The 13,319-nt window shown below is 34.4% G+C and overlaps 1 protein-coding gene across 22 annotated transcripts; it reads left to right on the top strand.

Annotated features, from left to right (window-relative positions):
* The first annotated feature begins 4,867 nt into the window (after nucleotides 1-4,867).
* Nucleotides 4,868-13,051, top strand: LOC112695249 (protein LATE ELONGATED HYPOCOTYL). Of its 22 annotated transcripts, none has more exons than XM_025747513.3 (8): nucleotides 4,868-5,391; nucleotides 5,807-5,832; nucleotides 6,063-6,257; nucleotides 6,377-6,488; nucleotides 6,728-6,789; nucleotides 10,569-10,793; nucleotides 10,887-12,278; nucleotides 12,364-13,051. In XM_025747513.3, the coding sequence occupies exons 3-8, from the start codon at nucleotides 6,219-6,221 to the stop codon at nucleotides 12,760-12,762; spliced, it is 2,229 nt and encodes a 742-aa protein (XP_025603298.1). In that variant the 5' UTR covers nucleotides 4,868-5,391; nucleotides 5,807-5,832; nucleotides 6,063-6,218; the 3' UTR covers nucleotides 12,763-13,051. The 22 variants fall into 22 exon arrangements, with proteins under 22 accessions (XP_025603298.1, XP_025603295.1, XP_072053970.1 ...); XM_025747510.3 differs by having other exon boundaries at nucleotides 10,884-12,278; XM_025747512.3 differs by having other exon boundaries at nucleotides 4,954-5,391; nucleotides 6,066-6,257; nucleotides 10,884-12,278.
* Nucleotides 13,052-13,319: the final 268 nt, after the last annotated feature.

The raw sequence follows: 13,319 nt of genomic DNA, 5'->3' as shown, positions 1-13,319 counted from the left end.
ATAACTATGCTTGCTGTTTTAGTATCAATACCAAACAATTCCTCTAGCATATTTTCATTTAATAAAAGGTAAATTACTTATGCAATGCAAGCATGTTTATAAATTATAACTTACTATAAAAATTTAGCACCATCTCCTATAATCTCAAAGGATGGAAGTGGCATATTTAATTCAAGCATATAGATTCATTATGACTTTCACTAACTATAAAAGTCTAGCACCATCCCCCCGCAATCTCAAAGAATAACTACTATGTATACCTATTTCTAAAACAAAACTAATTAAAATAATAGCACTTCCAAAATAATTTTTTTAAAGATAAAGACAAGTGTTCGAACAACCAACAAAAAAATTATTACCAAAGATCAGTTTGGATTAGCATAATGCACTGGAGTTTAGTTTTGACAGTTGAATCTGAGCAGTTAGGTACCAACTCAAGTTCAGCTTTTTCCGAATGATCTAACAAAGGGAGTAAAGACTTCTGCCTAACTTGCCTGATCAAAACACCAAGCAAAAATAAAACAACTCACATTTCAAAGTAAATACCAAGATACCAGGCATTTGAACCTTAATAAAAATATAATAATAGTAACAATACCTCATTTGGCTTTAGCTCTTTTGTAACCTATGAATTCAACTAATTAAATTTTCTCTAAGTACTAAAACTAAAATCTTGATCAATAACTAAATTAGTTAAACCTTAACTTCAATTATTTATTTGGCTTAACTTCGATCCCTTTTCACATATTTCAACTTGGAACAGTACCAAGTAAGTCAGCTAACACATGAATTAATAAAAGTGAATGCAGGTGTATCTTTGACAAAATAATGACATAAAAAAATAATATATCATAAGAAACTAATAAGGCAATTTTGGAGCTCAAATTATGATAAGAAACTAATAGGAAAATAATATATGATAAGGAATTGGATTTGGAAAACCTTTAAATTTGGAGTTTGAATTAGACTGATTGAATGTGTTTAAATATAGGAAAACCTTAAATCCTCAATTTAATCTTTTTAAAGTGTAGTTATTTTCAATCATGAATGTGTTAGATTCAAACTTTTACTCCAATCAACTTTTTCTCAATAAGAATATGTTTGAGCATGCTTCAAAAAGGTTGTAGAATAATTTATAGATAAACATAAAAAGATATTCTTAGAATATTATTTTCCTTATGGTAATAATAAAATATCATTGAAATAGACCAATGAAGAGTATTAAGAATAACGAAAAAAATAAATCAATGAATAAACAAATAAATTGGACAGTCTTAATACTCCGTTGCCAACAGTAATGATAACAGCACTGCGAGAAAAACCTTTGAGTACAATTCAAATTTTGAAAGAAGCACCTACAAAATTTGCAAGTGTTCACTATATTCACTCAAAGAAGAAAAGAAACTATAATTAACATGAAAAAATAAATTGATAAATTTAATTCAAAGAATAGTGTATTAGTATTTGGAAGACAACTTACACAAAATCTTCTGGTTTAGATATCCAATCTTGTAGTGGTCCAATTAAATACTAATTAATGTTTTGTATATATGAAATAGAATTAATTTTCACATACAAGCCTTTTTACTATATAAATTATATAAGTCCTGAAAATCTCTAATCCCTAAAACGTGCCTCTTATGGCACGTATGTTTCACGCGCCTCCTTAAAAGATTTTCCAATCAATCAACGCGCGAATATATAACTTCCTTTTTCGAAAGGATTTCCTTTCCTTTCTTGAATTCCTTATGCATTTTCTTGCCTTCTTTCTTCGATCTCTTTCGTGCATTTCTCTCTCCATTCTTCTTCACTGTTTACTTAATTTTCTCTCTCTGATTTCTTTCTTCATTTTTCGTGTTTTCCATTGTTTCTGAAATCAAGCTTTGAAATCGTTTTGAAGATAATGGATGATTCAACTTCAGATTATCAGCTGAACCAGAGCGAAGTGGATTTTGAATTTGAATTCAATGAAGTTCCTGAAGTGTGATTTAATTTCAGTTAATAATTGAATCTGAATTTGAATCCAGTTAGTAGTTTATGATTGTGTAGCTGAATAATAATGGGTGAACATTGTCTGTAAAATTTGCTGTTCATTGTTCCTTATTTGAATTGAATCTAATGTACTAGTTCTGATGATTTTTCTGCATTTTATATTATGGGTGTAAATCAAGAATATTTGAGTGTATTTTAGGAAAGTTTTACACTTTATGACTTTTCATCTCACTGATGGTGAATTGTCTTATTGTTTAGTTGAATTGTTTTAGTTTTTATTTATTGATGATTCATGAATCTAATTTTTGTTATTTTTTTATGATGGTTTTATAGTTGTATTTTCATTATATAATTTATGTTTGTTTTAATATGGTGTATTTGGGTGTATTTTGCAGCAAATCTTTGGTGTTGATGAGCAGTTTGTATCCAAGGTTGGGATGACCTTTAACATCCTTGAAGATGCTGCAAAATTCTACAAGAATTATGTGAAGGCTGCAGGTTTTTCTACAAGAGTTCGAAGCACAAATAAAAAGGGAAACAAAATTAAAAATCAATTGATTACATGTAGCATAGAGAGAAAATGGAAATTGAAAATATTTCCGACCGAGAAGACAAATCCCTCGGCTGGATTTGAAGTATGGAAATCAAAATTTTTTTTATTGTTTTGAATCCAATCAAGTAGTTGAGGTGTGGTTCAATTCAAAAGAAAAAAATGTAGTATTAGAGGAAACATTTTTCTGTATTTGCAGCAAATTTGGGTGTAACACGAAAATATTTGGGTGTATTTGTAAGAATTTTGGGTGTATTTTTATTCTGATAAGTTTTGCATAACTTAAAAATTTTTCTCTTCCTCCTTCTCATCTTCTGTTTCTTTTTTTTCATCATCATCATTATCTTCGTCTTCTTTTTTCTTTTATTCATCTTTTTTTGTTTTAGTTTCTCAAGTTTCTTCTTGTTTTACTTTTTTAACAAGAATAAAAACGAAAAAATCAAACAAAGAAGAAGAAGAAACACATAATGCTACAAAATTACTTGGAAAAGGATGAACTTACATTCATTTAACTAAAAGAAAGAAATAAATAAAGAAAAGAAGAAGAAGAAAATAAATGCAGCATTAGATGAAACATTTTTTGTACAAAAATATTATTTGTACACTAAAACCAATCACTAAAATCAGCCACCGATGTATTTATGTATAAATACATGTGTGCTTTAATTTATTTTCAATGTATATTTGTATTCTAATATGTATTTTATACTGATGGCCGACTTTGGTGGCTGATTTTAGTGTACACATAGCATAACTCATTTCTGTATTTATAGCAAATTTGGGTGTAAAACGAAGATATTTGGGTGTACATGAAAATATTTGGGTATATTTTTATTCTGATAAGTTTTGCATAATTAATAACTCTTCCTCTTCTTCCTCCTCATCTTTTGCTGCTTCTTTTTTTTTCATCATCATCACCATTTCCTTCTTCTTTTCTTATTCATATTTCTCTTTTTGTTTTACGTTCTCAAGTTTCTTCTTATTTTAATCTTCTCTTAACAAGAATAAAAATAAAAAAATCAAATAAAGAAGAAGAAGAAACACATAATGCTGCAAAATTACTTGGAAGATATTGAACTTATATTCATTTAACTAAAAGAAAGAAAAAAATAAGGAAAAGAAGAAGAAGAAAAAAATGCAGTTTTAGAAAATACAAAAATGCTATTTGTACACTAAAATCAGTCACCAATGTATTTGTATATAAATATATGTGTGCTTTAATTTATTTTCAATGTATATTTGTATTTCAGTATACTTTGGTGACTAATTTTAGTATACACGTAGCATAACTCATTTCTGTATTTACAGCAAATTTGGGTGTAATAAAACGAAGATATTTGGGTGTAACATGAAGATATTTGGGTGTATTTTTATTCTGATAAGTTCTGCATAATTCTTCATCTTCATCTTCCTTTTTTTCATCTTCTGCTATTTCTTCTTTTTTATCTTCTTATTTCATATTTTCATAATTATTTTTGGAGGAAAAAAATCAAACAAAGAAGAAAAAAAATATAATGTTACAAAATCAAAAGAAAAAGAAAGAGAAATACGACGATGAAGATGAAATACACGAAGAAAATGAAGAAGAAGAAGGAAGAAGAGGAGGAGAAAAAGAAACGCAAAAAAAATGACAGTTGTGATTTTCATCAAAGAAGAAAAAGAAGAGTCGTTTATAATGATGAATGAGTGCTTTGAAAACGTGATATGTGCATTAACACGTTTTTGTTGGTGAGTATAACTTCTATTGAATTTGATCTAATTTATAAAATTTGTAAACAAAAAAAATTTGTATGTATAGCATAACTGAATATAAAAGTAATACTATTTGACACTAACTCATTCATTATATCTTAACTTATCCTACTTAATACAAAAGCGTTGACATATTTTTCGGTTTTTTTTTTTTAAATGGCAATGCAGTAGAAACTAATATTAAATTAAATAAATAATTATACTAAGAAATTTGTAAAAATAAAACACCACTCGAACCATATGGATGTTACAGGATCTCACTAGGAATGCGCACGTGTCCCATGGACCCACCCGAAGTCCTACACTAACTATAAATGGAAAGACACGTACCGGTCTCCGAAAAGCGGGAGCCACGTTGGCGGAAAATGGCACCATGAAACAACAATATCCATAGGGAGATGACCGGGTGCAAGCGGTCACTGGCGCCACGCAATATGGGGACCCACATCTGACAACTGGCAACGCTTTTACGGACTGATAAGCAGTGCGTAGAGTTTGTGGATGAGATTTGATTTGAGGGTGAGAAAAAGGACCCAACAAAATATAATAAAATAAAGGTAAGAAAATTGAAACAGAGAAGCAATAAAAAATAAGAAAAAGCGCAACGGTGGGTGTTAGAAGCATCAGCCACTAAATAAGTGCCACTTGGCAGGATGGATGGGAGTTTCCCTCTTGCGTCCTTAGCAGCCTCAAATTAAAACGACTCCTTCCTTTTTAAAAAATTAAAATGAAAAAATGAAAAATGGTAGAGAAATTATAGTGGCTGAGATTGCTTCTCCTTCGGGAAGAGTTTGGTGTCGATGCTTCTGGCTTGTTGTAGTTGTACTTGCAGAGTTTGCTCTCCCAAACACTCTTCTTCTAATCCTCTTCTTCTTACAGTTCTCTGTTGATTCTGCTTCTTCCTTTTCTTCTTCCGATCCACAAGATTCAGATTCGCCATTGCTCGAGATGACTTCTCCGCCTCCGGGGACCGTTAGATGAATTCCCTCAATTCTCATGCATGATCGCTCTTCCAAGCCTCCTCCTCCTCCTCTTCTTCTTCTTCTTCTTCTTCTTCTTCTTCTCCTTCTTCTTCGTCACCATGACTTTCTTCCAAGGTACTTTACTGTTTGCTTTCTGTTTTCTCTTCTTCTTTCTTTATAATTTCTTTTTCCCCTCTTTTTGGTTTGGTTTCCGAGAAAATATAATCTCCAGAAACTGATAAACGATTTATTCTTCGCCTTTTCGTTTCCTCTCTTTGGTTATGTTCACAAAATAAATTGCAGGATTCGAATACATCAGGTACGCTGAGCTGAACTTTTCTGTTAGGATAGTCTCTCGTTAAATATTCGCTACTACAAACAGCTGAACTTTCCTTTGCGATTAGTTTTTCTCGGTAACCAAACAAGAGAATGGAAATTGTTAATTAGTATTTGTAGTGACAGAGATAGTATTAATTAAGTGATGTAAGAAGTCAGAAGCTAGAAGTGGTCTGAGATATTTACTAATTATAGTTGTTTCCACGTTTGGAAGGTTTCAGCGCTGTGGAGTTCGTTTTGGTGAGGATTCTGATTATGGAATTTTCTTTTATTCTTTGGGAGAAGCGTCTCTCTCTCTCTCTCTCTGTCGCGGTGGATTCTTAAAATTTGATAAATCTTTTTCTTATAGTTCTTTCTATCTATTATCTTGTATGTGTTATGACTTTATGAGTTGGAATGCTTATGAATAACTGTTGATTCCAAACAGAGACGGATCTCTACCTATTCTTTTCGCTTTGTTTATTTTGCAGTAGCAACCTCTTCTTTCTATCAGATACTGCTTACTTTCACCATAACGGCTTTAGGATTTGCTGTGCTCCATGTCACAAAGGACGAAAGGAGATATTCCTTTTATCCATTCCTTGTCAGGGAAGATCTGAAGCAGCTTCAGCTGCACACGTCCTGTAATGGATGCATACTCCTCTGGAGAAGAAGTGGTTGTTAAGGTCAGTTTATTGCAGTACATGGAAATCTTTAACTTGTCATGATGCAGCTCTGATTTTCTCTTGAAAGGAAATTAAACGATTTTAGTTTCATTAACTAATGAGATAACTGGCAATTGCAGACAAGAAAACCATATACAATTACGAAGCAAAGAGAACGATGGACAGAGGAGGAGCATAATCGGTTCCTAGAAGCCCTAAAGCTATATGGGCGAGCATGGCAGCGGATAGAAGGTAATATTTTACTCCCAACCGACGCCTAATTTTTTAACTTTTATTTTTTTGGCATTTCACCTGATGAATATATTCAGTTTAGATTGCCAATTAATCTCGAAATAGATCCGGACTCAAAATTTTGAAATTGATGTCAGCTGCTGACTTTCTCTTTAGGAAAAATAAATAGATCTTAACTGGAATTTTTCTCCCGTCTTCTACCCGTTTTTCTTTTTTCGTGTTTTGATTCTGTTGTGCAGAGCATATAGGAACAAAGACTGCTGTGCAAATCAGGAGCCATGCACAGAAATTCTTTTCAAAGGTCAATGGGTACCTTCTCATCTCGGATCATATGTTAGAAATATTGATCCTTTTACATGAATTTATGCTTTTTCTTGACTTGCTATTGATTTATTTAGTAGTTTGGTACGTTATTTAGTACACTTTAATGAATACAATTCCTGTCCGTTGCCATAAAATAATTCTGTATCTAAACTGTTGCTTTCGAACTTCAAAGATCTTACATGAAAATTAAGTAAATCTGACAAATTGACCAACTTTGTCAGGGAAATTCAAAGCAAAAGTGATTCTTTGATGTTAATGTTTTGTTCAGAAAGTTGTTAGCTCTTTCTAAAGGCACTTGTGAGGATGGTATTGAATTATGGTTGATGAGTCATGGTACATCAAAATAGATTGAGAAATTTACATTAGATGATAAAGGAGGTTAAAATCGTACATAAAACGTGATAGAAACTAAAACGTGATGGGAACTAAGTAATGGATATAACTGTGTATCAGTAATGTTTCTAGATATGTCAAAAGATTATTTATGTTTAACATGGAAGCTTCTTTTTGGTGTATGTTCAAGTTGACTTAGAATGAAATAAATATAATACTCTGATTACAAAACTTTTCATCTTATTGATTTGTTAAATTGTGATACTTTTAATGAAAACAAAATGTCATGAAGTTGATGTCCACTCCATAAACAATTAAACATAGTGTATGTAAGGATAGTATGACCCAATTTACATCACTGCACATTATGCATAGTGTTGGAGGCCCATTTTCATATTCTAATCAGTGGCCTTTGGAGAACACATTACGCTACTGACTAAACAAGTAGAGAAAGTTTAACTACCTTCTACATTAAGGTTAAGCATTTCAAGGGTAAACCATCTTTGCAAAAGAAATCCAAATTTCCCTATGCTACAGTAATATACAATAAATCCAAGTGCAAGAATCTTCAATATGCTATTGCGTATAAGTATAGAAGTTTCATGGATGTAGTTCAAATTAATAATGAGTAACGACTTAATGACTACTAGAGGTTCATTCAGAAAATTTAATGGATTTTAAGGCTGTAGGGTTCTTAAGTGAGATTTACAATGCTAATTTATAACTAAGAAAGTTGACCCTGCAAACCAACAAGGTTGGTTGGAATTCCAGCACTTTCAAAGCTAGCATGTAAGTCAGCCGGATCATGTGTGTATATGGACCAAGTGTAAGGATAATGTTTTGGGTATTTAGGCTTTGTACTTTGTGTAGAGAAGTAAAGGAGGACAATAATTTAGTGCCTAGAATGACAGGGTCTAGAGGATTGTTATCTAGCTGCAAAATCAGTGCCTATTAGAGTATAATGCAAGATAAGACAACACAGAGAGAAATGGAATCGTTTCTCATAACTCTTATTGAATACTCAATAACTCCAATGTTATTCTTCATTGAATATATCAGACGCACTTGTATATAGTATGTATATGCACAAAAGTAAAAGGATTTGGACACTGATAGTCTGATAGAGTAACTCCCTTATTCATTTTTTATGGCCTTTACTAAATTGCCTCCAATTGCTGAAATTACAGTGCTCCTTAGGTGAAGGAAAAAGCTCAGGACATAACTTCAGTCTTAGGTATTTGTATGGGTTACATTTTCTGATGCACCTATGATTTCTGTGTTAAACACAAGTCAATAACTGTTCTGAATTGAGTTATCATGCCAAACCCTTTTACTGGGTTCTATTTGGAGAATGGAAGGGGGACTTCACTCTATTCGACAATAACCTACCGATAGCCACTTTGATACCAGCTATCAGTATTCAGTATTTACCTTAATCCAGCCTATAGGTAACCCTTTCTATGGCACCGATAACCAAGGGTCTGATAACATTGTTAAATACCTAAGGAAAGTGGAAAACCACACCTAAAAGCTATAGGATTTGGACTCTGGCAGTCTGATAGAGTAACACCCTTATTCTTTTTTTATGGCATTTACTAAATTACTTACAGTTGCTGAAATTACACTGTACGCATGAGGCGAAGGAAAAAGCTTAGGACATAACTTCAGTCTCAGGTATTTGGGTTACAGTTGCTGAAATTACACTATACGCATTCGGTATTCACCTTAATCCAACCTATATGTAATTTCCATGGTGCTGACAACCAAGGTTCTAATACCATTGTTATGTACCTAAAGAAGGTGGGAAACCACACCCAAAAAGCTAGCTATTAAGGAGAGAGAACCACTTTCCTTAAATATAACGTCAAGTATCCCAATTACCCGATGTGAGACTTTGGGCACTCCATAATACCAAAGTCCCTAACATGGCCCAAATCGATGGAGATAAAAACTGTAATGGACATATAAGATGTGAACTAATATTCGTTTTAAAGTTGAAAAAAGCAGTTGGGTTTGGGTGGGTTTTGGATCCTTCCAGTTTGCCCGGTTTTACCAACAGTGAAAGATGAGAGAGGGGGATGGAGTGGTTGGCCAAATAGTCAATTTGGTCAAGGTACCCCCCCTTCCCTCCCTCTCTATTTTTGTTCATTGTGATAGTATTTGTGCCTCATGTACAGCATAGAGCTACCTGTCAAAGCAAAAAGAACAACAACTTAGTCACAAGGAACAAAGCCAGGTCAGGTCAGACGATGCCATAAAAAGTACCCGAAAATGGTTAAACCCACCCAGCTGAATTTGTGCTGCTTAATGTCAGAACCCAGCACAAACATTTATAAGTACCACTGAAACCTCAAAGTTAACATTTTAGAGCTGACCTTACATGGAATTTATCAATTTAAACAGAAAACCAGCCTAATAGAAAATTTTATAAGTGGATTAAACCAGAAAAATGATATCGAAAGCTGTATTTTTTTTAAAAAAAAAAAACTTAGTTGTAGGATTGAAGATTAAACAAAATCATGCTCTAACATTAAATTATTCAATTTGCGAGTTATTGTCCTCATAGGAGATAGCTGGTCGATCTCTCATGGAGAATAACCGCTGGTTACTTTTGGACTTTCCTCAATAAAAGAAATATTTTTAAACTGATTCCGGAGGAGCTGTAAAAGATCCCAGTATTGCATGACAAAACTTTTTCAAACATATACTATTCACATACCTCCACTTCAAGTCATTCACATAATACCTTGGTCCCTTTGACTTCTGTATAATGAGCTTGTTATAAATGTTAGCTGTTTTTTCTATGATGAGGAAAGGCTTTTTCTTTGATTTCCCAGTGCACCATACCATACATGAAAGTTTAGTTGGAAAACTATATTCTGAGAAAAAGGGAACATTTATCAAATGTTTGTGGTTGTTTTCTTCATGTCAGATTCTTGTCAATAATTGCCTTTAGTCATGATTGTAATTGATAATATACGATATATGATTTGGTACTATGCAATCTTTTGTGGACTGTTAGTTGACATCTCCTGTTCCATGGAACTAGAACTCAGTTTCCAGCTCACTAATTCCACTTTAATAATCCTTGACTACACCTAAATTTATTTTTCCCCCAACATGATTGGAGAAACTTTCTAGATACTGTCTTTTCTTGGCATTCTTCGAATAAAAAGGTCTTGTACATAGTTTTCTTCTCTTCATCTCAATAAAATTCTTTTTTTTTTTTGAAGAAAACAGTGTACAAAGTTGATTCTGCTACATGTGAAATCACTGTAATGTTCGTGTTAGATCTACCCAAAATTTACTGATTAGTATTTCGGAAATCATCAATAGAACCACTGCTTAATCCCACCAGAATGCTTAGATGGTTTCTGTGAAACTTCACCTGCTGATAATATTGTTACAATTTTTTACTTCCAGTTGGAGAAAGAGGCCCTTGTAAAGGGTGTTCCGTTAGGACAGGCTATTGATATAGACATCCCACCACCAAGGCCCAAAAGAAAACCAAGCAATCCTTATCCCCGTAAGACCAATGTTGGCACCCCAACCTCACATAGTGGAGCAAAATATGGAAAGCTTTTCATTTCAGTTGCATCTTCACATTGTAAACAAACACTGGACTTGGAGAAAGAACCTCTACCAGAGGTTAATTTTTATTTTCTATATTTTGGTTCAGAAAATTTTATTGTGTATCCCTGTTAGTGAAATAATTGTGCTTGTTCCCTCTTCTGTCAGAAGCATAATGAAGATGAAAGGCCAACTTATGCAAACGAGAATAAGAGTGAAGGCTGCTCAAAAGTGTTTGCTGTTCTTGAGGAGGCACCCAGTTTGTCCCCATCTTCAGCAGACAAGAATTTAATACCAATGCAAAATTCATGTGCCTTGAGGGAGTATATACCTTTAGTGAAAGATGTAATAGTTGAAGATGAAGGAAATCAATCTTTTGTTACTGTTGAACATGAAAATCAGAAGTTGGGGATAGATGATGGTAAGTGCACGCAAACCAATGGCATTTGTAAAGCCTCTAAGATGGACATTTATTGTGCTTCTAAAGCCAAAATGGTTCATACTGAGAAAGCAGATGGAATTCAAGGCAGTCAGAATTACCCAAGGCATGTTACTGTGCATGTCATTGATGGGAATCATGGAACTGCTACACAAAATCCATCCCATGATACATTGTTTCGAGACTCCGTAATTCCGCAAGGAGGGGTTAATGGGCAACCAAATCATTTTACCAATCCAGCTGCATCAAACACAAGTGAAAGTCAAAATGACACAGCACGATCCTCTATTCATCAAACATTCCCCCCATGTCCTCCTTTCATGCAGCATAATCAAGAAGATTACCAATCATTTCTTCACATGTCATCCACATTTTCAAGTCTTATTGTTTCCACATTGATGCAAAACCCTGCCGCCCATGCTGCAGCAAGTTTTGCTGCAATGATTTGGCCCTGTGCAAGTGCAGAGACACCAGCAAATTCTCATTCGTGCTCTCAAGGAAGCTTTCCATCTAGCCATATTGGTTCTCCTCCAAGTGTGGCGGCTATAGCAGCTGCGACTGTAGCTGCTGCAACTGCGTGGTGGGCTGCCCATGGGCTGCTTCCTTTGTGTGCCCCACTTCATACTGCCTTTGCCTGTCCACCTTCATCAGCAACTGCAGCTCCCTTGATCAATACTGGCGAGGCATCACCCAAGACAGAGCAAGGAAACGTTGCTCCAGAAAATCCTCTGCAAGATCAGACAGCTGATCCAGAATATTCAGAAGCTCTTCATGCTCAAGATTCATCTTCTAAGTCACCAGCTGTTTCTTCATCCGAATATGAAGAGATTGGAGATGCCCAATTAAACGCTTCAACCAACGCTACTACTGATCATGGGAAGAACCAAGAAGTTTCTGAACACCTTGACCCTGACAAAGTGAATGGCAGCAAACAAGTTGACCGCTCCTCATGTGGTTCCAACTCAGCCTCTAGCAGTGAAGAAACAGATGCACTAGAGAAGGAAGAAAAAGAAAAGGAAGAGTCCAAAACACATGATGCAAACCATGTAGATACTGAGCCAATTAATCGTCGTTGTAGAAGCATTAGCTACCTTACGGATTCTTGGAAGGAGGTCTCCGAAGAGGTGCTGGATAATATCTTATGACATAAATTTATTGTAATCTATGCATATATTGTTTTTCTCCTCATGCCATAATTGTTATTATCAGGGACGGCTGGCCTTCCAGGCTCTATTCTCCAGAGAAGTGTTACCTCAAAGTTTTTCACCTCCGCATGATTTGATAAACAAGGATCATCAGATGGGCAATATCAAACATGACAATCAGCAGGTTGAGTGCAAAGATGAAGAGGATCTTGACAGTAAGAAATGCAGTTCTCAGTGTGAAGGGGTGCAAAAAAACCTGCAATTTGAAGAAAATAAGAAAGAAGAGGAGGGACTGCTGGCCATAGGTCTTGGACAAGGTAAGCTCAAGACTCGTCGAACAGGGTTTAAACCTTACAAAAGATGTTCAGTAGATGCCAAGGAAACCAGGATTGGAATGGCCTGTAACCATGGTGAAGAGAAGGGTCCCAAGAGAATACGCCTGGAAGGGGAGGCTTCAACATGACTATTGACATATGCAGCATTGAGCATGCAGGTGCAGTCAGAGTCACACTAGGCACACCTCTTTTGCATATCATTAATGTCCCCTTCTTTGGTGTTGTATTGTTTTTATTCTACTTCAGCCCACGAAACTCATCGTGTAGGTGCGTGTACCATATTAAATTACCAGATACACTCTTTTACTTTCTTAAACTGATGTTACTGCTGTTAAAAACCCCGCTACATAGATAAGAAACATTAAGTACTGTTTGAGCATTGAACATTCAAGTAATTTATGATCCTTCATTCAGTCATTATCCCCGTTTTCTTTTCAAGTGTCGACATCTATGAATCATTTGTCTTCTATTTCAAACTATTCGCGCATTGACTAAAAAAGGTAGCATGACTGTATATGATTATTATAAATAATTTAATATGATGTATTACATGACACTAATGAAAGTATCGCTGTTTTCACTAAAAATTACTTAGGTACTACGAATTTCTCCCGGTTTTGTGTGTACATTGCATATATTCCATGCATAAATGAACTAAGAACAGCTATTGTTTGAGGAAGGCACT

This window comes from Arachis hypogaea, chromosome 6 (assembly GCF_003086295.3).
Source record: "Arachis hypogaea cultivar Tifrunner chromosome 6, arahy.Tifrunner.gnm2.J5K5, whole genome shotgun sequence".
NCBI classification, from domain to species: domain Eukaryota; kingdom Viridiplantae; phylum Streptophyta; class Magnoliopsida; order Fabales; family Fabaceae; genus Arachis; species Arachis hypogaea.
Note: the sequence above shows the minus strand (reverse complement) of the source record. Positions and strands in the feature narration are given on the sequence as shown.